This window comes from Heterocephalus glaber, unplaced genomic scaffold, assembly GCF_053883595.1.
Source record: "Heterocephalus glaber isolate CG9 unplaced genomic scaffold, H.glaber_assembly_v1.0 deba00001509, whole genome shotgun sequence".
Classification (NCBI taxonomy): domain Eukaryota; kingdom Metazoa; phylum Chordata; class Mammalia; order Rodentia; family Bathyergidae; genus Heterocephalus; species Heterocephalus glaber.
The window spans coordinates 58,150,659-58,173,849 of NW_028258325.1; the positions used below are offsets into that span (position 1 = coordinate 58,150,659).

At 35.9% G+C, this 23,191-nt stretch overlaps 1 protein-coding gene across 1 annotated transcript; it reads right to left on the minus strand.

Annotated features, from left to right (window-relative positions):
- Window positions 1–1,163: 1,163 nt before the first annotated feature.
- Window positions 1,164–21,306, minus strand: LOC101711173 (transmembrane protease serine 11B-like protein). Its single transcript, XM_004849828.3, has 10 exons — window positions 21,079–21,306; window positions 15,560–15,675; window positions 9,480–9,598; window positions 9,322–9,389; window positions 6,930–7,090; window positions 6,218–6,256; window positions 5,341–5,515; window positions 4,354–4,613; window positions 2,839–2,981; window positions 1,164–2,049 (listed from the first exon to the last, which is right to left on the minus strand). Exons 1-10 carry the CDS (start codon window positions 21,084–21,086, stop codon window positions 1,888–1,890), a joined length of 1,251 nt encoding a protein of 416 aa, XP_004849885.1. The 5' UTR covers window positions 21,087–21,306; the 3' UTR covers window positions 1,164–1,887.
- Window positions 21,307–23,191: the final 1,885 nt, after the last annotated feature.

Genomic DNA, 23,191 nt, shown 5'->3' on the forward strand with positions numbered 1-23,191 from the left:
TGGGAAATAAATAAGAATCAAGACGCATTATGTAAAGGTACAATTCCCAATGAGAAATGTAATTGTGTTGTATACCTAAAATCTACCAATAAAAGAATTTAACAAAAAAAGAAAAAAGAAACTGGGATTATATGTGATATAAAAGAATTAAAAATGCCATTTGAAACAGAATTTATGATGTATGTGTACTTTTTGTTTTTGATAAATGGAAAGTTGTTATCAGTAGACAATGTAAAACTCATGTTTCCTGGGGTGTGGGGAATGCAGTAAAAGATTATCTCTTAATATATCCATTCCATGTCATTGAAGCTTAAATAAAATTTAAAGACCCTATAAGGACTTGTGAAGTGTCTTAATATAAGTTTTCAGTAAATATTGATAGCTACTTTCACTTTCTAAGATTATTACAGACTAAAGTCACTGAACTTATGGAGACTGTGTTCATAAAATAGGAATCTATGCTTGCTTCCAAAGACTGCTGGATCAAGAACATGGCCAACAATCAATATTTCTGCCCTGCAAAATGTCACTTGCAGACACAGACACAGTCAGTCACGGGGACGACCCACACTTGCCCTCCTCCTTGTCCTGTGTCTCTCTGGTCCTTTATTACCATCAAGGGGATGTGCCACTGGGAGGTGGTGTGGGCCACATCTGTTAACTGGTAGAGAAGTGCCAGGGTGTCTGGCATCTATGGCAAATGCAAAACCAGCACAGCAGCCTGATTTCCACCTGAGGATGAGCAGGACAGCAGCCTGAATGCTGTGACACCACTGGGGACCAGCCTAAGCCAAGCCCTACTGGATCAGTACATCCTAGGCTGCAAGTTGCTGACTCTGGCCTCTGTGGCATCCTGGAGAGATACTTCCTTAATGGGAAACTGACATCCATCCAGAAGACAGGGGCCCCCAGACTCAACTCCACAGGCAGGATGGATCCAACCTGGGCTACAGCAGTGTCATCTTCAAGCTGGCTAGAAACACACACACACAGACACACACACAGTCACACACACACACATACACATGTGCACACACACTTTCTCTCCCTCTTTCTCACACCTCTACCTCTCCAATGATGCAGAAGACAAAGACACCCACTCATATATTCTTAAGAAAATAAACAAAAATAAAAGAACAAGAAAATTGTCATTGAACAAAGAAGACTATTAATTTGTTTTAATTAAAATACATTACACATTTTCATTGTTTATGGTTATTCTTTAAAAATATATATCAAATGGGGAATTTCCATCAAATCCTATACCAATACTGCAGAATTATTATACTTGGTCCCTAGTAAGTTTAAAGTCTATTGTTTTGTTTACTTTCATTGTGAAATTCTTTCACAATGTTTGTGACAACTGAGGAAGGTTCCAGTACAAATAAGAGATAGGAATCAGTAGCTACATTTGGACTTGAATTATACCAAAGTGGTATATCTTCCACAAAAGCTATGACATAAAAGCAGACACAGCATGCTCCAACCTAACCCTTGTAATTCCAATCTCTCATTGTGTTGTCTGCTAATTTCCTGTGGGCAAAAATACATCTTCATAACTCTACAAAGTTGTAATAACAAACACCAAGAGCTTTGTACTGTGGTGAGATAACTATAACATGAGTTAATGAAATAGAAAATAAATGGTATTATAAAAGTTATTTTTGATCAGCGTACTTTCTTGCTTTAAGCCTTTCTGGACCAAAAACAGTAGGATTTCTTATTTTGTCTTGTTGAGTGTGCTTAAAATAAAAGTTCACAAACATTCCCTCAGGTCCATAATTCTTTCAAACAGCCAATGTACCCATTAATTTGAAAAGCATGTTAAGTAAGGCCTAGGAGTCATGGCGACAATGACCTGTGTTAATTTTACAAGATGCTTTTCCCTCAGACACCAGTCTTGGAGGTGATCCAGTTGCGGTAGGCTGTCACTCTCGTGTAGATGCCTGGCTTATTGATTTTGCCACATTCATCTCCCCAGCTCACAATGCCAACAAGGTACCAAATATTTCGAGAATTGGGATACACTAGTGGTCCTCCAGAGTCACCCTAAATAAAACAAAGAACATTGTTATTATGACCATTTCCTTTTGGATATATTAGTTTGTGATTGGTGCTTCATAGAGACTATAGAAAGGCAAATTATATAAATGACTGTGTATTTCTAACTTTAACTGTGACTGACCAGAATACATTCTCTGGGTCTTTCATGCACAAGGTGTGATCTGAGAAGGGATGATTTGAGAAGTTATAAAGTCTAGTTCTACAAGAAAGACGGGAAACACATAACACAGGTATACCTGAAATTCAGGGTCTCATATCTGAGAAAAGTAACTAGAATCATCTTACACGAAGAGGATAAGAAGGTAGGAAGACTTTACAATGGGTGGAAAGTGACTCAGGCATTTCTGAGACTGATCTTTACTGAGACGTGGTAAGAGGATAAATTCTGATGCTGGGTCCCAGAGAATTGTATGCAGTCCTGACACTTACTAGGGTATGACCATGTGTGAGTACTGTGCATTCCTCTGTCTCAGTTTCATCTAAAAAAGAATAATGGTAGTGCTGAGATATTGAGATTGTTGAGATGAGGGCTGAATAAATGACCATTTGCAAAGAAATTAGGACAGTGTTAGCCCAACATAAGTGTTTGTTAATTATAAATACATGTTACATGTAGGGAAGAATATTTTTAGTGTCAAAGCTAAGAGACACTGACAGAACTGTCAAAGAACACATTAACTAAAGCATAGAACTGTCTCCATGTTGATGACTTTCATAAAATAATAGCTGTTATTTATATACTAGGTGGTCAATATGAATAGTGTCCAGAATTACCTGACAGGCATCGATATTTCCTTCCACGTAGCCAGCACATAGCATTGTGTCCTGTATCATGCCATCATATGCTTCTTCAGCATTACACGTGTTTGTATCAATAATTTTCACAGGTGCCTTCTGAAGTAACACTGGGAATTTACCTAGAGGAAATAAATGTCATCAGCAAAAGAGCCACTGTGAAACAGGGCTGTATCCTCTATGCAGAAGACCTCTGTTTAAATGTTGCTCTTTAACCATTTAACTTTGAATGAAAAGGCCTGCCCAATTACCTCACTCAAGCCTATGAAAAAATAATTTGAAGCTATGAAATACAATTTGAAACATCTTTTAAATGCTGCCTTTCAAAGTCCTTCTCAAACCTGAAACTGTAAGAGACTAGAATGGAATGAACCACTCTCCCTCCACAGACGTGACTGTGCTTTGGGTCCATCACTTAAGGTTTAGGTGTCATCTTCCTAATCTGAGAAGTGGCTCCCAACATAATCTACACAACCAGTTTCTTGAAAAAGTTGATGTTGAGGATGAGGACGACCCCTTGGGAGGATTAGAGGATTTCTCAGAGTAGCACCGGCCCAAGAGGGAAGAGTAGGAAGCATTCTGACAAAAAGAGTTCTGCAGACAGGGCTGGCAGCCAGGGAAAGGGCCAAGCCGAGGAGGGAGTCAGGAAGATACAGTGAAGGACACAATGGCCATGGCCAGCGAATTGGAGGCTCAGTAAATAAAGACCTAATTAGATGGTGGTATTCTCATGCCCAGATAGAACATACTTATACCCCTCTAAAGAACACCTTTGCTCTGTTAAAAGTTATAATTAGTGGTACTTGCACAAGTACACTTGCTACCTATCCCAAGTTCCTACAGGCCCACTTCTAAGTCCAGCTTTCCTGCTTGTAACCCCATAAGTTGATCTCAACTTGGCTGAGATGTACTCCTTTTTGTGTATAAAAACTCCTAGACAGGAGTCCTTTTGGCAACCCATTTGTCCTTCACCAGGTTCATTAGCCTGGGGGCTCTTTACTTTTGCTTTACAAATAGATGATGTGTTCTGCTTTCACTCTACAATAAATTCTTTTGTTTGGTCCTCTTTTGATTCTAGTTTGTACAGTAATTCTTTCTGGGTAGAAAGAAGAACCCATCAGGCAGATGGTAACATCTTTTGGTGTCCAATACTGGGCTTAAGGAATTAGTTCTCTCTTAACTCTCTGCCTTGTCATTCTTTCTGGGATGAGAGAAGAATTCACCAACTGGATGATGACAAAACCTTTGGGCCAGAATCTTCTCCATTAGTTTCTCCTAGTAAGGGAGGTTCTATATCCATACTGGTCTCCTAGGAATATTCCAAACCAAGGCAGTTTACAGTCATAATTCCAGATGCAATATTCCTTAAGAAATCACCTGAGACTGCTTGATAGCCAGAGGCAAATAATGCCTTGGACTCTGCAACTCAATTGCTTACTTTTCTTGTTGCTTCTGAAACTCACAAAGGATGTTAGGTTTTCTCTCGGGACTTACCATCATAGGAAAGTGCTCCCCATCCTGTGACAACAACTCCTTCTCCAGGCAGAAATATCTGTGTGGCTTCAGGAAGACAAACTCTATGCACATAATTTTTAAATAAAACTTTCTCAGTGAGCCGTATAATTGCAATATCATCATGATGTTCACCTTTAATGTAGCCTTCATGAATAATAATTTGTTGAACATAATGTTGCATGTAGGGAGGAGTCACTTCAGTGCCAAAGCTAACAGCAAAGTTTTTTGGATTATCCGTCCTAAGGAAACAAAAATCCTGTTTTTTATTTATTTCAAAATAGCAAAATACTGCATTCTATAGCAAATAGAGGAAATTCTGCATCTACTCTATGCTTTTCATGATAGTAGTATTTCATCTCTCTGTATTCCATTGCAATAGTACAATATTATTTTTTAATTCATTTGAAATATCTTGCTTGAGTTCCTGTACCATATTCTATGTAAGGCAATAGGGATATAAATTGAAAATAAATAGCATATGCCTTCAAGAAGCTAAGTCTAATCAAAGATGAGCATAAATACTGGCAGTCATAACAATTGTTTAGATACTTGAGTGTGTAATTAGTGGGAACGCAAACAGGAATTAAATCAGTATGTTTAAGGGAAAGAAAGATTTCTTAGGGAAAATAGCATCTGAGACAGGACTAAGTCCTATTTGCCTAAAAGAGAGTAGAGTAGACATGTGAAGAGAGAGGAGGGAGTATGAAATAGGATATTATATTTTAGCAACTGGAGTATAAAGTGATGAGAGATAAGACTCAGGTAAGAAGAAGTACAGTTATCAAAATTGAGAGACTTCCCATGGTCACTGGTAAAGTGGGAAAGGCTTGGATAGGCAATGTAACTTGTTTGTCAAACTAGGGCCCTTCTGAGGATGAAAGTGCCACCTAGGAACTGAGCAGGGAAACAGGAAAAAAATGGAGAAGCGTGGGGTGTTGGTTTCCTGGTCTGCAGCAATGAACTCACTTTGTAAAGCAGTGAGCTGCAGTCACCAGGAACACCTCACTGATCAGCGTGGCCCCGCAGTAGTGCCTGCCGTTCATTTTGAGACTGGCCTGCCATGGCCACTCGCCCTCCTGGGCTGTGGAGCCTCCCTTGATTCTGTCATGTGTGGCAGATATCCTCGCTCGTCTCCCACAGCCTGTCAGAGAGGGTCAGTCTTGTTCATCGAGAATACAGATAATATTTATTTACTTATTAGTTTTGTAGTTATAATTTCTGTTTGATTGCTTGATTGACTGATGTTAGCAATGGGAATGGAATGCAAGGCTTTCTCACTGAACTACATTCCCAGCCCTTTTAGAAAAGTTTTTATTTTGAGACAGGATCAGACACTAAATTGCTCAAGCTGGGGTCGAATTTGGGATTCCCCTGCCTCAGCCTCCCAGTGCGCTAAGATTACAAGAGCACACCACCATGCCTAGCTCAAGATAATGTTTACTTGATTACAGAGTAGACAGCGAGTTCAGTTGCCCTATATGCTTAAATCTGATAGTACCATAACTGATATGAAGGAATGTAATCCATACCAGAATCTGTAGGAGCCCTGGGTTCTCTCTTCCCAGGCAGACACCCCTGAGATGCTGCAGAACTTGGAGAATGAGGAAGCTGCTGCCTAGGGGAGGGAACTTTGACCTTGACACTTATTTACAAACAGTCTGAATCTAGGCAATTATTTCACTTTTTTGTGCTTCTGTTATCTCATTTCTAAAATGAGATTACAATCATGTCTATCTCTCACATTGCTATGGAGTTTGAATGAATTCTCTTATGAAAAGCACTTATAACTGTGCCAAGAATAACAAAAAATCTCATATTTAATTTAGAAAGTATTCAAACTTACGGCTGTTGATAATTTTTTCAGCGTTGGATTTACTGATTTCTGAAATAGAACAAAAAAATCACAGTAAATTTCATACCTATCTATTGATTGTAGAGCAATGAAGAAAGTTGGTCCAACAGAACAGAGCAAGAGTGTTGAGAAAGCATTTTTAACCTCAGGGTAGAGTGGATAGAAAAGAGAGATCAATTTATTGAAATTTTACTTTCACTACAGGTGCATGGAATATGGAAGTACCGACTTCACAGTTCTATGTGAGAGACTTCATTTTTATTTATTTGGAATGTATTCTGTATTGTCTAAAGTGGAAAATTGTAATTCACCTCCCTTAGAAAAAAGGAAGTCCCCACAAATGATCTGATTTCTTTCAGTATATAAAATTAACTTTTAGAAAGTGACCTGTCTTGTAATGGCAGATCTACATATTCATGTTTCAGAAAGTTATAGGAAATCATGAAAAGAAAATTAAATCACACCATTACTTATGCACATTGTTTAAAATATTAAAGTCTACTTTAGAATGAGAAGCAGTTATAAGGCATAGCATTATTGTAACTTGAATGTGTGTTTAGTAATGAAGAATACAAGTAATTGCTCTATGGTTAAATGACATTCATTTTAAAATATGGTGAGGCTCAGTGTTGTGCCTGGTGTTTGTGTTGCATGTTCAGGACAAAGTGACAACAGCAGCACCACTCTCATCTGGGCAGCTTACCCACAAGCTTAAGAGAAGTGGGGTCTGTGGTCAAGGATCCCAACTGGCTCCTCAGCATCTGACGTAAGATGCTCTCAATTCTTCTTCTTGTGTTTTCCTTCCTTGCTCTGGAATCCTTGAATACCAGCCATATGTGTGCTGTCACACTGTTGCCATCAGGACTGGAAACATAAAGATTCTATGTACTGCTAAAAATATCATTTCCTTCTTCAGCTCCTGATCTTTCCTATTTGGAATCTTCTCCTCTTTTATGGACTGTGCCTAGATGAAGCACTGGCTCAATAGTCTGCCAACATGTACATAGCAATAGTATGTGTGAAGTTATATTATTTAGTTTAGAAGACAAATAATTTTACAAACCTGAAAAAATAGGAAAAGGCTGAAGCATAGAGTAAAGATATAATCTAAGAACTGGGATCATTTATTTATGCATTCATTGGTCATTTACTGAGCTGTTGATATTCAGTTGGTTAGGAGCCATTGGGCAATGCTAAGGTAAGTTAAGACAGGGTTCCACCCTCAGGGAATTTTCAGACTTTTACAAATTACTCTAATAAGGACCAAGATATTTATTTTAAGGTATTCAGAGGAAAGATAAGTCTTTTTTCACTTAAAATGATTGGGAAACTTTTCATGGAAGAGGTGATGTGCAAAGTAGAACTTATTTTTATTGCTGCTTTATTATCAAGCAGAAAATTTCATCAGAGAGGAGAAGGAATAATACCACAGAATAATTGGATTTTAATAATATTAATTAGCATTTATTTGGCATCTACTTTTCCTGGCACTTTGTCACCACAGTTATTAGCACATATTTTGTTGTATTCACAATACACTGAAGTGTTAAGCACCATTATCTTTTTTGTATACAAGGAAAATTTTAGGTACTGAGAGATTATGTAATATTCTCAGGGATATGTGGCTACAAAAATAAGATTTAGATCCAGTGCAATGGATTCTATAACCTGTGCTCTTCACACTGTACTCCTTCACCCTGTGCCTGCTCTCCCAGCGTGTACATTGTCAGGTTGGATGAGGGCATAGGAATAGCAGCAATGAGGAGGTTAATCTGACCATGGTATTCAGGGAAGATTTATTTGGAACTGAGGAAAGGATGGACGGCCCATGAGGCAGGGCCAATGGACATGCAGAATGTCAGGAATCCTAGAGGTCAGCCCCTGAGGCCTCACTGTTGTGCTTTGGGTCTCTCTAAGGGACACTCAGCATTTTGGCATATGAATCAATAATAGTTTCTACAAAGCACTCTGTTCACATAAGTTTGATTTTTGTATCAGTGTGTGCCAGAATGAAAAACTCTGTCCTATGGTCTCTCTGTGGCTATAGCTGACCTATGCTACCTAAGGAGATCTGAAGTTGCATTCATGAGAAAACAAAGCAGAGTGGCTTTCTCTGAGAGGTGTCTGGAACCTTCAATTTTAGTTTTCCATTTCTGTCCAACACTAAATTGACCCCTCAGATTAATTAAAATTGGAACCATAATCTATTATGCAATTTCACAGGTCATATAAGTCCAGGAAGAGGGGAAGAAAGGCAGGCATTGGTGGCATTGAGGATAGTAAAACCAATAATCACCTTCATGCAAATGTGTTGATTTTCAAACATTTTCACACACATTTGCTTTTTGATTCTGAGTATGGTTCTATGAGTAAGGCATGACTAGTGTTATCATTGTATTTCATAGGATAGAAGAACAAAATCAAGGTGATACAGTGACTCACCCATGACTCAAGGACTACTGAATGGCTAAAGCTGAGTTTAAATTATCTAACTTCATTTGAAGGGATCCCTGTGCTATTCTTTACTATTCCAAACCCATGCGAAGGGAACACAGTATAGTTATTTTACTTCTTGTAAACCTCTCTCCATGCTTGGAGACTAGACTTTTTTATGGTGACTAGAAGGTGATCCTCGGTTTCAAAGCTTGGGTATGGATATGTTGTCTTCCACACTACATCTAAGAAGAAACTTAGGGACAGATTCCACTAGAGGTTTAACTAACTTGCAAATAGAAACACAGGAGAAAATAGGGTCCATATTTATGGTAAGGAGAAACAAAAATATTAGAGTATCAAATATTTGTCTAAGAGACTGTTTTCTGAACATAAATACTTATGAAATTAGAAGAATAAGTCATTCATAATTTAAAGATCAATAATTTTCAATAGATGTAATGAACTCGACAATATAGCCCTAATTTCTGCTTTGGTTTTATGCTGAACAATAGGTCTGACATTTATGATAGTTTTAGATGTTAGTAACTTATTGTGTAATGAACCTAAGCTTTCAATAGATTTTTTAACAAAGAAATTTGAAGTCTAATGGTATGTCTGGTGGTTTGATCTCTTTTTGTTGGTAAGTGTTAGTTACTTACACCAGTGTGATAACTTGGGAATTGATATATTGTCTGTAAATATCAGAATTTTGAAATGCATCAACCATCTGTTAAAAGAAAACAGAGTCAAATATCAAATTTTACTATTTTTATATTTTAAATAATTAACAATCAAACATAGAAAAATGCTAACTTACCTTGGTTTCAAGGATTTTACTAAGATAGTTATTTTCTTGTGATGTCTCCCTTTCATAATTTCTATTATATGGGATATCTAGCACTTCAAAGCTTCCTTGATAATAGTTAGTCCTATTTTCTGTAAGATAAAGAAATGATCCAAGAATTAAATTAAATGGACTTCAAATCTAAATATAGTTTGCCTAATAATACCAAATGATATATATTATTCTAAATAGATATTAATAAACTCATGTGAATCTTTCTAGTACAGTTGATTACATAATACAAGCACTGTGGAAAGTGGTGTAGCACTGATAGTGGAATACACACACATACACATACACACATCAAAGAAAGTTCATGAATAAAAGTAGCACCTTGATTGAGACAGAAAAGAATACATACTATAATGAGATTTCTGTTTACACTAGTCAATTGTCTGATTATGAATTAAAATAGTTACTATGTATTATCTACTATAATATAGTAACCATATGAAGATACTTCAGACATTATGAAGTACATGTTTTCAGGTGAAATATAATATTAGAAAGATTAAATAACTTGCCCAATATGGTATGGTTGTTACAAAGAGCCAAGAATAAAAGCGCAATCTGTGTCACACCAAAGCCCACAGCTAACTCATTACATTTCTTTCCTAAAATTCAGAGATACAAAGCTACTTGATATATGTCACATCTCTAATATGTGATATATTTCATATATATACAGCAATTAGGAATGTGCTAGGTTCTGTGTACAAGTATAACAAGAACTAAGAAAATGTTCCTTTACAAGATAACTGCCCTTGAGTATCATCTTGTGAAAGAGACAGGGTCATTACAAATGAAATCAATACATGAGGGACTAATATATATATATATACAATTCAGTGATGAACCTGAGTTTTCATTTGCAAGTTATTATATATGGATTAAAAGAAGAGGAAAACCACAGTGAAAACAAAATATGTAAACAAGTAAAAAAACTTGTCGTGGTGTGATAAGTGCCCAAGAAAGAAACACTCACAAAGTGCAAAGGTAGCCTGGAAGGAAGAGGCAAAGGTACCTTCCTAAGGAGGGTCTGTGAGAGAGAAATGAGTGTCTGCATGGCGGGGGGGGGTAGCTAAACTAGTTTGGTGGTATTGCTAGAGTGTTATTATAAATGTTAAATATTTTACAGTGCAAAATTGATAGAAAAAGAAGTTAGGAAGTCTCAAAATGCTGAAAATGCATTGATTATATGTGATTTATAAATAAATATTGTTGATTGCAGTTAGCCAATTCATGCATGGGTCATTTATTTTTCATTATAGAGGCCAAATTTTACAATTGTAATATATGAAGTTATACCATAAGCAGCAAAAAAGAGCTTAAAACTCTTCAACCTCTTTTACATAACTAAATGTTCACAGTGTATCTTTCAATTCATTTGGATTCCTAAATATTTCTTTCTACTACATCATTCAGCAGCCATGAATATTCCTTAAAGTAAATTAATAAATTGGGAAAATGTGACTTGCTTTTCTACACTAGAAAGGAACACTTTTCCCAGACACAGTAGACAATTCAAATATTTAATACCTAAGACAATTCAAGGCTAAGAGACCATGTAGTAAAACAATGAAATCGACTTCCGAGTATCTTCAGTATAGCTATCCTAGTGGGACACTGCAGCTGTTCATCAACTGTGCTGGCTCACTGCCAATTCAAACATCATGCTCAGCTGGCACCAGAGAGGTGACAGTGACCCCTGGTGGTAAGAAGCCTTCCACATGGACAACATTCCATCTTTATGAGTAGCTCAAATGCCAGTGTAAATTGAGGAAGGTGGGTAAGGAGACAGAAAGAAGGAAAGCATTGCATAACTTTTTCCATTACCCGATTAGTTACTACTTATTTCTGAAAAGAAACTTGAAACATTCATTTGTTTTAAGTGTGCTCTAAGGGCCGGAATGTAGCTCGGTGGCACCGCACTTGCCTCCCAAGCACAAGGTCCTGAGTTTGATCCCCAGTACCAAAAAAAAAAAAAAAGAAGAAGAAGAAAGAAGAATGCTCTAGATGTCATGTCCGGATTTAAGCATGAATTCTTATGAGACTTCTATTTAAGGTTGATAAAGTAAAAACTTTCCTTCTACCTTCTCCTACCTCTAAGCCCAGAAAAAGAAGAAAAGACAAAAATATCAGGCTTTGTTCCAAGGAAGCTAAAGAAAACAATCACATCTCTGAACCAAAACTTATGATACAAACATGCCCTAAACTATGAAATACATAATAACATGAGAAATGATATAGATCAAAGATACTTCTCATAAGTGGAGCTAGATGCAGATTTTTCTAAAAGCTCTCCAAAATTAAAATAATGAGACTTTAGGTTCTGAAGGAATAGCTAAAAAATATTTATGTAAAGACCTACATAATGTAGACTGGCAGAAGAAAAATCATACTAGTGTGCTGTTTTTATTGTATATGAAATAGTCTTCCAGGTAGGGCAATCTGCTGGAGGTAAGATGGGGTTAAAAGGTGGGAGGCTGGGATCACTGTGTTATAATTCAGAGTGTGCAAGTTAGACCACTTTCCTCAGGGGCAACTTGGCTTTCTACATGTTAACAATTGAAGATGAATGCATCTTAAGTTCAAAAACAAAATAAAAGATATAAGAGAATGCTCTGGGCGAAAGCCTTTACATAAGCTGCAAATTCTCCAAGTCCATAACCCACTCCTAGGCCTACTTCCCACTGGATTCTTTAAAAACCATGTGACCCAAATCACAGAAAGTGACTAATAATTACAAAGGTTCCAACAGGGACCTTGTATACAGGCGTTACAGTCAAAAAGAGGAAAGGACATAAAAATAAGAGCAGGCATTATTAATGGAACAAAGGGCGAGTTTCAGCAACTAATTCCTAAGGTTTTGAAGATATTGTAGACAAAAGAACTCAACAATATACATAGTTAAATGAAGAAGAAAAGTAGAATAAATGGAAGTCAGAGGTAAAAGCCACATTGGATATGACATATAGATTGAAAATAGTGTGACATACAGGACAGGTTTGAGCAAAATAAACAAAATGAAATGGAAAAGGAAAATTTAAATTATTACTGAGGAAAGAATGACACAAAAGCAAAGCAGATCTAACAAATACATGACTGATGCTTCTGAAAAAAGAATTGAACAAATAGGTTTGAATATGTAGCTTGAAATGGCCCATTGTGTTGTATGAAAAATTTAAGGATAAACACATTAAGACAGACTTAGCTTGGTGAATTCAACAAATAAAAGAGCCTATGATTATTCAGGTTAAAAAAATAAGGACAAAATAATTCACATTTATAAAAGGGACATTTTTCAGGATCTTTGCTCTGACACCAAATAGATAAAAGATAAAGGAATAATTTCTAAGGAAAAGATAGTGTAAACAATTTTTTGATTCACTATTATTAATTAATATATGTAAATTCTGAGAAATTCCAGCAGCTTAAAACCTTAAAAGAATGACTTCAAGAAGATATATAGCTATTGCTACCCTGGACATGAATCATAAAATTCAACAATCAAGAATATTCAGTTAAAGATGATAGATTTAGCTAATACTATATCTAAAGGTGACTTTTCCAAAATCCCCTTAAAAATGACAGGAAAAGTGCTTAAGTGTTAGTTTTAAAGTCAACCCACAAAGAAGTAAGAAGGGAAGAAGAGATAACAACAGTTGTATGGAAGCTGGAGGGAGGAAAGAGACAAAGAGCCTGAACCCCAAGATAGCAGTGGGAAATGTAAGTGCTGTTTTAAACCAAAGAATCCTAAATGGCAACAGGTAAGGAAGATTGGTTAAAACAGCTAGATCCCAGTGTCTTCCCCAACTATTAAGGTTTTTAGCCCAAGGAGACTGAGACAATTGAAATTGGAGACAAAATTTCTAAATATGCAAAAGTTTTAAATTCACCTCCTCCCAAGTTGTCTACAAAATGCTAGACACCACTATTATATGCATACAAAAGATGAGAGGGGTTTTCCTCTGTCTGGGTATCCTGAGCGATGCAAGACAAAGACCTAAACATATTGGTAATTTGGATTCTCTCAATGAAACAACCTAGATAGGGCAGCTATGGTAAAAGCCATTGTCAAAAGGTCCCCCCACCACACACACACACCTTCAGGTCTTTTCTGTAATCCCCAAAATTAAATTTGAAAACACCAAAGGATCAAAATATTTGAGCATCTATTATGAAACATGGCTAGATAAGCAAAGTAAATCTTGGAGGGAAGGGACTACTCAAGTAGACATTTTCAGCCATTATTATACTCAAAGAAAATTTTTGTAAGAAATAAGATCAAGATGCTATACATAATATTTTTAAAAAGAGATTTTGGAATTAAATATAATAAAATATTCAATGAAATATTTGGAAAATAAGCTTAAGAAAGTGATTTTATTTTTTTAATAAAAACAGGTTAAAGGAGGGAAAATAAAAAGGGAAATGTAAAGAAATTAGAGACCCATTTAAGAGGGCCCATGTCAACATTGCCAGAAGTTTATAAAAAAGGTAGAAGACAAAAAATTATCAATGTAACAATGTAAGAAAATTCCCAGGGACTAAAGTAGTACATGAGTTTTCAAACTGAAATAACCAACTTAAGGCCATCACAATGAATGAAAAGATCTCTAGACTATGCTACATCACCATGAAATTTCAAAGTAACGTGCACAGTTAACATAAACCTAACTAAATTTCAAAAGGTGAGAGATACGGAAAAGTATCACTCAAAAATTCTTAAATCACAATGTCTTTAGATTTCTTGATAGAAATTTTTAAAACAAGAAGACAATGGAACATCAGGGGCAAAATTCAGAGGGAATTTTTTTACAATTAGAATTCAATACAGTATTACTAATTGAGGTTAAGTGTAATATTGATATAGTTTCAGACAAGTGAGTTGTCAAAAATTTATACTTCCCATCATAACCCTTTTCCAAATCTTGGAACACATACATACACACACACACACACACACACACACACACACACACACACACTCCCCTACAACTGAGTGAATAAAATAATAAAAAGGAAGTAGGAAATCCAGCCATCTGATTAAACTTAACAGATGGCTGAAGGTAACCCTACAACATTCTAAAAAGAAATCCTAAGATGACCACTCTGACCAGGGTATGAATGAATATAGAATTCCCATTTTCCATAGTAAAAAGTGAATAGATAATGCAAATGAGTAAAAATAAATAGTGACATAGCAACATTAAGAATGGCCTGAGAGAGTTAAAAGTGGCTTCTCTGACAAATAAAAGATAGAGGCTATGGAGGAGGATAACATTAAAAATTGCCTGACTCTTTAAACTATGGTTATATCACGCTTTGGAGGAAAAAATAAACAACACTCAAGTATGCCAAAGACATGGAAAAATATTGATGGTGAGCATACATCTCATCTAAATACACATTAAAGTTTAAACAACTATAGTAATTTTTATTGTAAACCAGAATGAAGTGTTAAAACATTGACTATATAAAATGTATTGCTAGCAAACTAGTGGAAAATGTAAGAGAAAACTAAGAACAATTATGTTAATTGTTAAATTTCACAATAGCATGTAAGTGGTATAATTTCAAAAATTAAAACAAATTGTTTTTAAAAATGACACAAAGTTTCTTCATGCTTTTCAATATTTTTAAAAACGGTATGTAGGAGGAATTTTTATATTAATATCTTTGTTAGGAAGAAATAATTGAAATTCAATATTTATTTCTCTTCATATACAATAAATATGATGTCTTAATTATAAAATAATACAATATGTGTAAGATCATCATAATAAAGTTATCTTTTCTGTCAGTTAACTATATGTGTCATGTATCTAAATGGATTCCCACTTCAACCTGTATATATTCAAAAGATATCTGAAATAGAGTATAGGGCAAATGTTAATAATGTTTATTTCTAAGCCCTGGGATTACTAATGTCATTGTAAAGGGAGATAATTCATTGTTTGCAATTGCTTCTTTATCTTTGATGGAAATGGAAATAAAAATTACAACAAAACTAAGTAAATACATATATATGTATATAAGTATATACCAACCTACTGCCAGAAAATGAATGAGGAGACCGATAGTTATTCCCAGAATTGCCAACACTCCAAACACAATGAGGGCAACTATCCATAGTGGCACCGATGTGTGGGAAGCTGTGACTGGTCTGCCAATAAAAAATATGAGTATGAGAAAATGTCACAAAAATCACAATCTTTTCAAATTTGCATTTCTTTCCTCTTTCCCACACCCTAATAGCTCCACAATTAGTCACAATAGTAGCAAAAGACACAGGAAGGGAAGGAGGGAGGAAGAGAAAAGGAGGAAGAGAGAACAAAAGGAGGATGGGGGAAATATGCTGCCCTAAAACTTATGCTTGAACTTGTGTTTTGAGCTTCAATCCGTTTTTCTGGACGTATGCTATGGAATCACTTTTCCAAGATGTGAGATTTGGTGTCACCTTATCTGTACTTGAGATCAGTTTCCTCCCAGGGTCAGTGGATGGCAGCAGTCAGGATCAATAAGTGAAGATCTTGACAGCTCCGGAGCATGGGGGGAAATGTCTTAGACATTTTTTATATCTAAGCCCATCACGATTTTTTAAAGTATGAGTATGATCCTATATTATTTATAATGGTTTTATGTACAAAGAAAACACACAAATACAGAGTGCTATATGGGCTAGGATAGTGTTTGAGTTTCACTAGTTTATTACAGTGGGTCCAAGGAATCTTTAAAGTGTGCCCGGATGAATCTACAGTTGTATCTTTTCACTGTTTCACTTAGGTAATAGTTGTTGACGGCCTCAGCTCAAGTTTCGAGAAGGATCTGTAAGAATGTCCCAGTCAAAGAAAATGAAAGACAGTCTAGAAAGAAGGAGCCAGCTGGGTGTGGTGGTGCACACCTATAATTCCAGCACTCAGAAGGCTGAGGCAGGAGGATTGCTGTGAGTTTAAGGACAGCCTGGGCTACATAGTGAGTTCAAAGCCAGCCTGAACTACAAAGGAAGACCCTGCCTCAACACCCCCTCCCTGAAAACAAAACAAAATTAAAAACCAGGAAAGAAGGAATCATATGTAATGGTGTAAGAATGATCAGCAATTCATTTTTTTGTAGCCAACTGTGAGTCATAAATCGGCCAAAGATGAAATTGGAGAGCCTGATGGTTTATGTTACCTGTCAGCTTAGGCTAGACTCTGGTGTCCAGCTGTTTGGTCAAACATTGATTTAGGTATTGTGAACAGTTTCCATGGCTGTGATTAAATTTGCAATGAGTTGACTGAAGATTACTTCTGATAGTGTGAGTGAGCCCTATCCAATCAGTGGAAGGCTTTGCCAACAAAAACTGATGTTTTGTGAGAAGAAATTCTACCTTGAGATCATCACATTGAAATCCTGCCTAAGTTTCCAGGCCGCTAGATGTTTCTACAGCCTTTAGACTTGCCATCCTCACAACTATGAGAACTGATTCCTTAGAATAAATCTCTATGTGTGCTTGTGTGTACGCATGTATGTATGTGTACATATGTTTACAAGTAAATTTAAGTATATGTGGCTATATAGATTTACCTTTATCTGTATCTGTCTCAGTCTCAGTCTCTGTCTCTGTCTCCATCTCCTAGTAGCTCTGTTTCTCTGAGAAACCCTGATTGATTGAGAGAAAGCTCACAACAAGAATAAGCCTTGATAACCCACACAAAGATGTTGGGATTTTGACTTCTACATTTGGGATTCTTCAAGTATGACTGGAGAGTGACCTGAATCAGAATTGTCTCGGGGTGCATATTAAATATACAGATTGAGATGTTACTCCAGATCTAGTAAATTTGAATTCTTGGAAGAGCCTGTAAATTTGCAATTTAAACTTTAACTCCCAGGGCACATTGTCAGATTTTTCAGATTAGAAGTGGCAAGTGGGGGAAATGTGTATAATGTACTAGATCAGTGGTGAAGATAAATTGGGTTGATGCTTTCAGGAGAACAAGATTTAAAAAAAGATCTATCCTCTATCGATGTTTTATAATTCTTCTAGAAAGATAACTTCTTACATTTTTCTCAAAGCTTCAACACTATCTGCTCTAGCTTCACTCTTATCTGATAACATTTTTATTCCACTAAGTAAACAGAAGGCATTAGAAAAGTGTGCTCATCATACACCTTCACACGTGGGAACTTGTCCTTTGTACTTCCACAATCTGCCCTTTCCTCACATTTCTGTAAGTGAACTTCCGGTGCCTCTGCTCTATGCCACTCCCATCCCTCTTCCATCTAATCGCATTCTTGAACACTTTGTATTCTGATCATTTCAAATGACTCAGTGTTCTAGGAACCCTCCAGATACCTTCACGCCTCCAGCTGCTCCTTGTGCTCCCCCACACCTTCTGTCTGCCCACTGAGTTGCCCTCAAACTTCACCACTTCACTTTGTCATCTCCTCTTCATTGATGTCCTTTTTTAGCCAATGCCACTGTGACCTGACATTCAAAATTTCTTTTAAACTTTTATATGTCAGCCTTTCACCTATAGTCACTGGCATGTTGTGGTCCATTTCCTGTTTTTATATCCAGAACACAGCATAGTGCCTAACATCATAGATAATATTTGTGACACACAGGAATGAAGGAAGCCAAGGGGGATGAAGGATAGCTCCATTTTGGAGAGTAACCAGAGCAGAGGAATCCAGATGATATAAAGCTTTCAGAGCTAGGCCAAAGAGTTTTGACTTCATCCTGTGGAAATGACCATGAGGTCTTGTAGTGCTTAGGAAAGGAATCTGCATGCATGTATGTGCAGGATCTCATTTGAAAGAAAGGAGAACATAAAAAGAGAAGACCAGCAAGAAAAGACACTATTATAACCCATAGGACTGGAGTAACAAGATATTTAGTGACAGTACTATAAATGAAAAAGAAAATTAGAGAAATGTACAAGGGTAGAATATTTTCCAAAACTTGATAATTAACTATATTCCTAAAGGTTGGGACTATGGTAAAGATGACATAGATTTTACTGCCGGAATAAGGGAAAGTAAAATGAGATAATTTGAGGTGAAAAAAATTATAAAATTTTATATCTTGAAGTTGAAGGGAACTTTAATTTCCAGTACATTATTGAGATTCTTGGATTGGTGGTTACCTGAGGAACCAGGGGTGTAGGTATAAACTTAGGTGTCATCTTAGACAGGGGATAATGAAGCCTGTGAAACTCTATCAGTGTATTAGAGTGTTTATTATGTAAAATATTATATAAAATTAATGTTTCTCTTTCCAAGACTGACAGTGTCACTTCTAATCTAATGATGACTAAAATTTTTATATGCTTGCTCAGTTTTACATTCTCATTGCTTGATGTCTGCCAATATTACAACTCTTTATATTACAAGCTTTTGCTTCTTCACTATTAAATTCCAAATACCGTTGATCTGTTAGTGGAGGGTCACCATTTACCTAGTTGAGTGGGCATTCTGCTTCGCCAAAACAACCTTGCTCCTGCATGGTATACCACACCCTTTCTTCACTTTTCTGTCACCCCTAAACTTTTACTATTTACTTGTTTTTCTAATGATCTCTTTCTTATAGTTTTTCTTTCTTATAGTTTTTATCTCTTTCTAGTTTTATTTTTAAGGCTTTAATTCAAAAGAGGTCTTTCAGAATATGTTCTTATTAAAACAAAAAAATCTAGATTTTAAAAAATTGAGATCAAAGAGATATTTTAGAATTCATCTAAACACCATGGTTTGAAAACAGAAGAATGAAATGACTTCTTAATTCTCTATTTTATTTCACTAAAATTACTATAGGATTTTATGTTTCTATTCCCTTCCCTTTTTTCCATCTTGATTCTTTCTTGTCACACAGCTCAGATGTTTTTTCTGGGTTTTATTTGCCTTTGAGCCATAACCTAAACCCCTACAAACCATAACAGAGATCATATAGCTGCCTAAAAATAACAGATACTTTTGAAGCAGAAAACTCTGCTATTAGTCAATTTCTGGTAATTCGTATATAATTTTTTTCTGAAAAATCACAAAAAATTACTGGGAGCACACGGAGTATAATTTATATCTTGTTATAAAAATTCCTAGACTTGAAATTCTCATTTATTTAGCAAGGATCAAAAGCATAGCTTTCTTCTGAGATTTTTTTCCCATTTGATAATATAGGTCTAAGAAAAAATTTGAAATTTATGAAATTTGGTTTTGAAATCTTTACTTTCAATTCTAATGTTCGTTTTCTTCTTTTGAACTAGTCATCATTCAAGCACCCATATGCAACCATGAAGTTCAGTAGGGTCTCAAATAAACCCGCAGAATCAGCCATATTTCCAAATCCCTATGAGGTCAGCTGTGTAATTAGATTAATGCCTCATTCTGAGAAGATAATCACAGAGTCAGGGGTCAAATCTGTTCTAAGGAACTAGGAGTCCATGGAAACAATGGCTTAATCCTTTGAAATCTTTCAGGTTATGGCTTCATACAAGCATAAAATGGTGAAAGTAAAGAAGAAGGTACCCTAAAAATAAAATATATCATATATTCAGCATAAAGGTGATGAATATCTTATGGGCAAAACAGAACAAATTAATCATGCTTTTATTTTCCATTTTTATATGTTTTATCACTTTTTATTAACAAATGAAAGATGTGAACAACAAGAAAACAGGGGTATGAAAGAAATAACATCTTTAATAAAAAAGAAATCATATGACAGTAAGTTATTTTAATTCAAGAAAAAATGATCCTAATATATTCTATCACAGTGAGTGTGCCTTTTCTAATCATGATTCAGATGAATAGTGATATTGTGAATATGTGCATATATGTTATTTGCTTGTATAAATGAAGGCTCAGCTCTTCACCTCAATACATATATTTAATGATGTACATTTTAGACAAATATTTATGTCAGTTATACATTTATCTGAATATTAAATATTTAAGATTAAATTCAGTTAATTTGGATACATTTTATGTATTTTGAGAATTACTTGTAAGCTGAAAGCATCTTCCTAAAATTTGTCATAATTAGCTACCTAGATACTTTAAAGGAGATAGCACATGCCTATACATAATTATACTATTCTGGTTCATGAAAATTTACTATGTAAACATATCTGGATTTTCACATGATTCTATAGAGAACATCTGTCTGCACAGCAGCGTACTGTAAGGTTGATTAAAGCTCGACAGAAAACACGAAATATTAAATAAATACAAGGAAGTCGTGGTCACTATCACTATCTTTCTGAGAAGAAAATGTTCTCTCTTCTACCTCCTCACCAGTTGACAACAGTCCCACAGTCACACTATTTTTTATTTACAGGATATTAATCTTCACGTGACTTTTCTGAAGCATTCCCCAAATAATTATTTAAAACTATAGATTCCAGATACAAATACATGTTTGTGACAAGGTTGTCTCCATGCAGAAAATCCAAAATGCTGTGGGAAAACTGCACATTTCGTGCCTGAATTCAATTGCTTTGCTGCAACCCTGGGGTGGGAGTCATGTTGAGGGAAGAGTGTTAATTCCATTTCTGTCAGAATTTTAAGCAAGCAAATTTCCACTTACCTGTACATGATGTGTTGATGTAATGGTTGCTGCTGTTAGTAAAGATACAGGAAACTTCTGCACTCCATTTGTCCTGACCAGTGGTTCTCAGGTAAATGTGCTAACCACAAAGATAGTTGAGATTTTAAGGGCTGGGCACAATAACAGAAAGCAATTAAAGGGAAACTTGTTTAACAAGTTGATGACAGCTGTGGATCTATGGTTTCAAGGAAGAAATGAAAATTCTCTGAGGTGGATACTGAGAAAAAAAAACAAAACAATGGATATTACTTAAATTGGTCATCTGAGAGGCCCACCCAAAAAATACCACCACGGACCGGTGAGTCAGGGCTCTGACTCAGATGTTCTCTCAGCTCTCATGGCATGAGTTCTTCCTCAGCAAAACCAGCTGTCCCCATCAGGGCAGTCTGAAAAAGGACTTAAGTTCTCTTGTTTTGTATAAATAATTCTATGTCATTCCTCATTTCAAATACACTTAATTTAAAAAATTTCACTGGGGCTCTGTACATATTTTTGCAGGAATGGATTTACAAAAGAAAAAGAAGGTTCTGAAGTAAGAAATAGTTCTATTTTGTTAATTCTTGACAGGAAAAGGAACTGGTTAACTAGTAAAGAGTTGTTTTACTACATGAATATGGATTAGATTTTTGAGTGAAACACCAAATTCTTGAGAAAATAAAACCTTAGGAGGCCATTTATATATTTGGAATACATATATCTAGGTTCTTGGCCATTTTCATATAGTATTTTTTAGGGGGGTACCAGGGATCTAACTCAGGACCTTGTGCTTGCAAGGTAGGCGTGGTGCCACTGGGATAAATCCCTGGCCCATTTTCATATAGTATTTAAATAAACTTTCCATTTGTTCATTTAATAAATATTCATGGTTCTGGGGCTACACACTGTTCCTCATACTGGGAATTGAACAATAAAAGTTCCTGCCTTCACGGACCTTACACTCCACTGGGAAAGATAGACAAATATTAACAAAATAGTGAATACATTATTTCATGAGAGATAATTACATGTGCCATGCAGAAAATAAAGCAGGATGATTGTGGAGAAAGCAGTGAGTTGCGTGAGTGGCTCTCTACAAGGTGGACTTCTCTAAGGAGGAGGCATTAAGCAGAGATCTGAATGCTGATAGTAACTGGTGTGATTCTTCTTCCTGAAGCACATATCCATGGCATTAATCTATTTTAAAGAAACTTTACAACTCTGACCAGCTTTCTGGATAAAACATAAACCTCTTTGGTTGCTATTCTATTCCTATTAGTATGTCATCTCTCTTTACCCACCTTGTTCCATAGTGGTATGGTTAACAGAAAGGGCCTGGCCTCTATTCCAATGCCAGGTCCACTTTGTCACAGGTGAAAATGTGGGATAAAAGGACTATACTTGTAAGGCTCTTATATCAACTGCACCCATGCAAATCAAGTGCTTTGTACAAATTCCAGAACATTGTGTTATCTTAACAATGATTTTACCAAAATCTTGATGACTTGAGAGATTTCTCTCTATCCACTTTCTTGAGTAGCAAGTGATTCCTACCTTCATAACTTTATTCGTGTTCTCTAACACCAACAGCCTCACAATCATCATTTCTACCCCATCCTTCACAATCACAGCTAGCTGCCAATTCCTTCATGAAGACTTCCTTGTAAAGCTTTACTGGCTTTGATCCTCCCCCCCCCCCCCCCGAACTCTAATTACTCCCATCAGCAGTCATTTGGTGTTTAGTCATCTGCTACGATTGTGATTCCTGTTTAAATCTGTTCTGTGGATGAGATGTCCTTTCACCCAGTGCAAACAGCTTGAATTTGAAGGCAAGAACAATACTGTGTTTTTCTTTCTGACGTGCTCATCACAGTGCTTAGTATCTAGATGGTACTAAGTAAATAAGATATGTTTCAGATACATGATTAGTATCCAAAGTATATTGGATGCATCCTAAAAGTGAGTAAAATATTTCAAAAACTCACTGTTAAGGATATATAGGTTTGTAACAGGGTATTTATAGGAGAAATGCAGATGGCCAGTTAAAGTACAAAGGTTATTGATCTTATTATTAGTAATTACAAAAATATAGAGTAAAACTATCATAAAGCTTTAG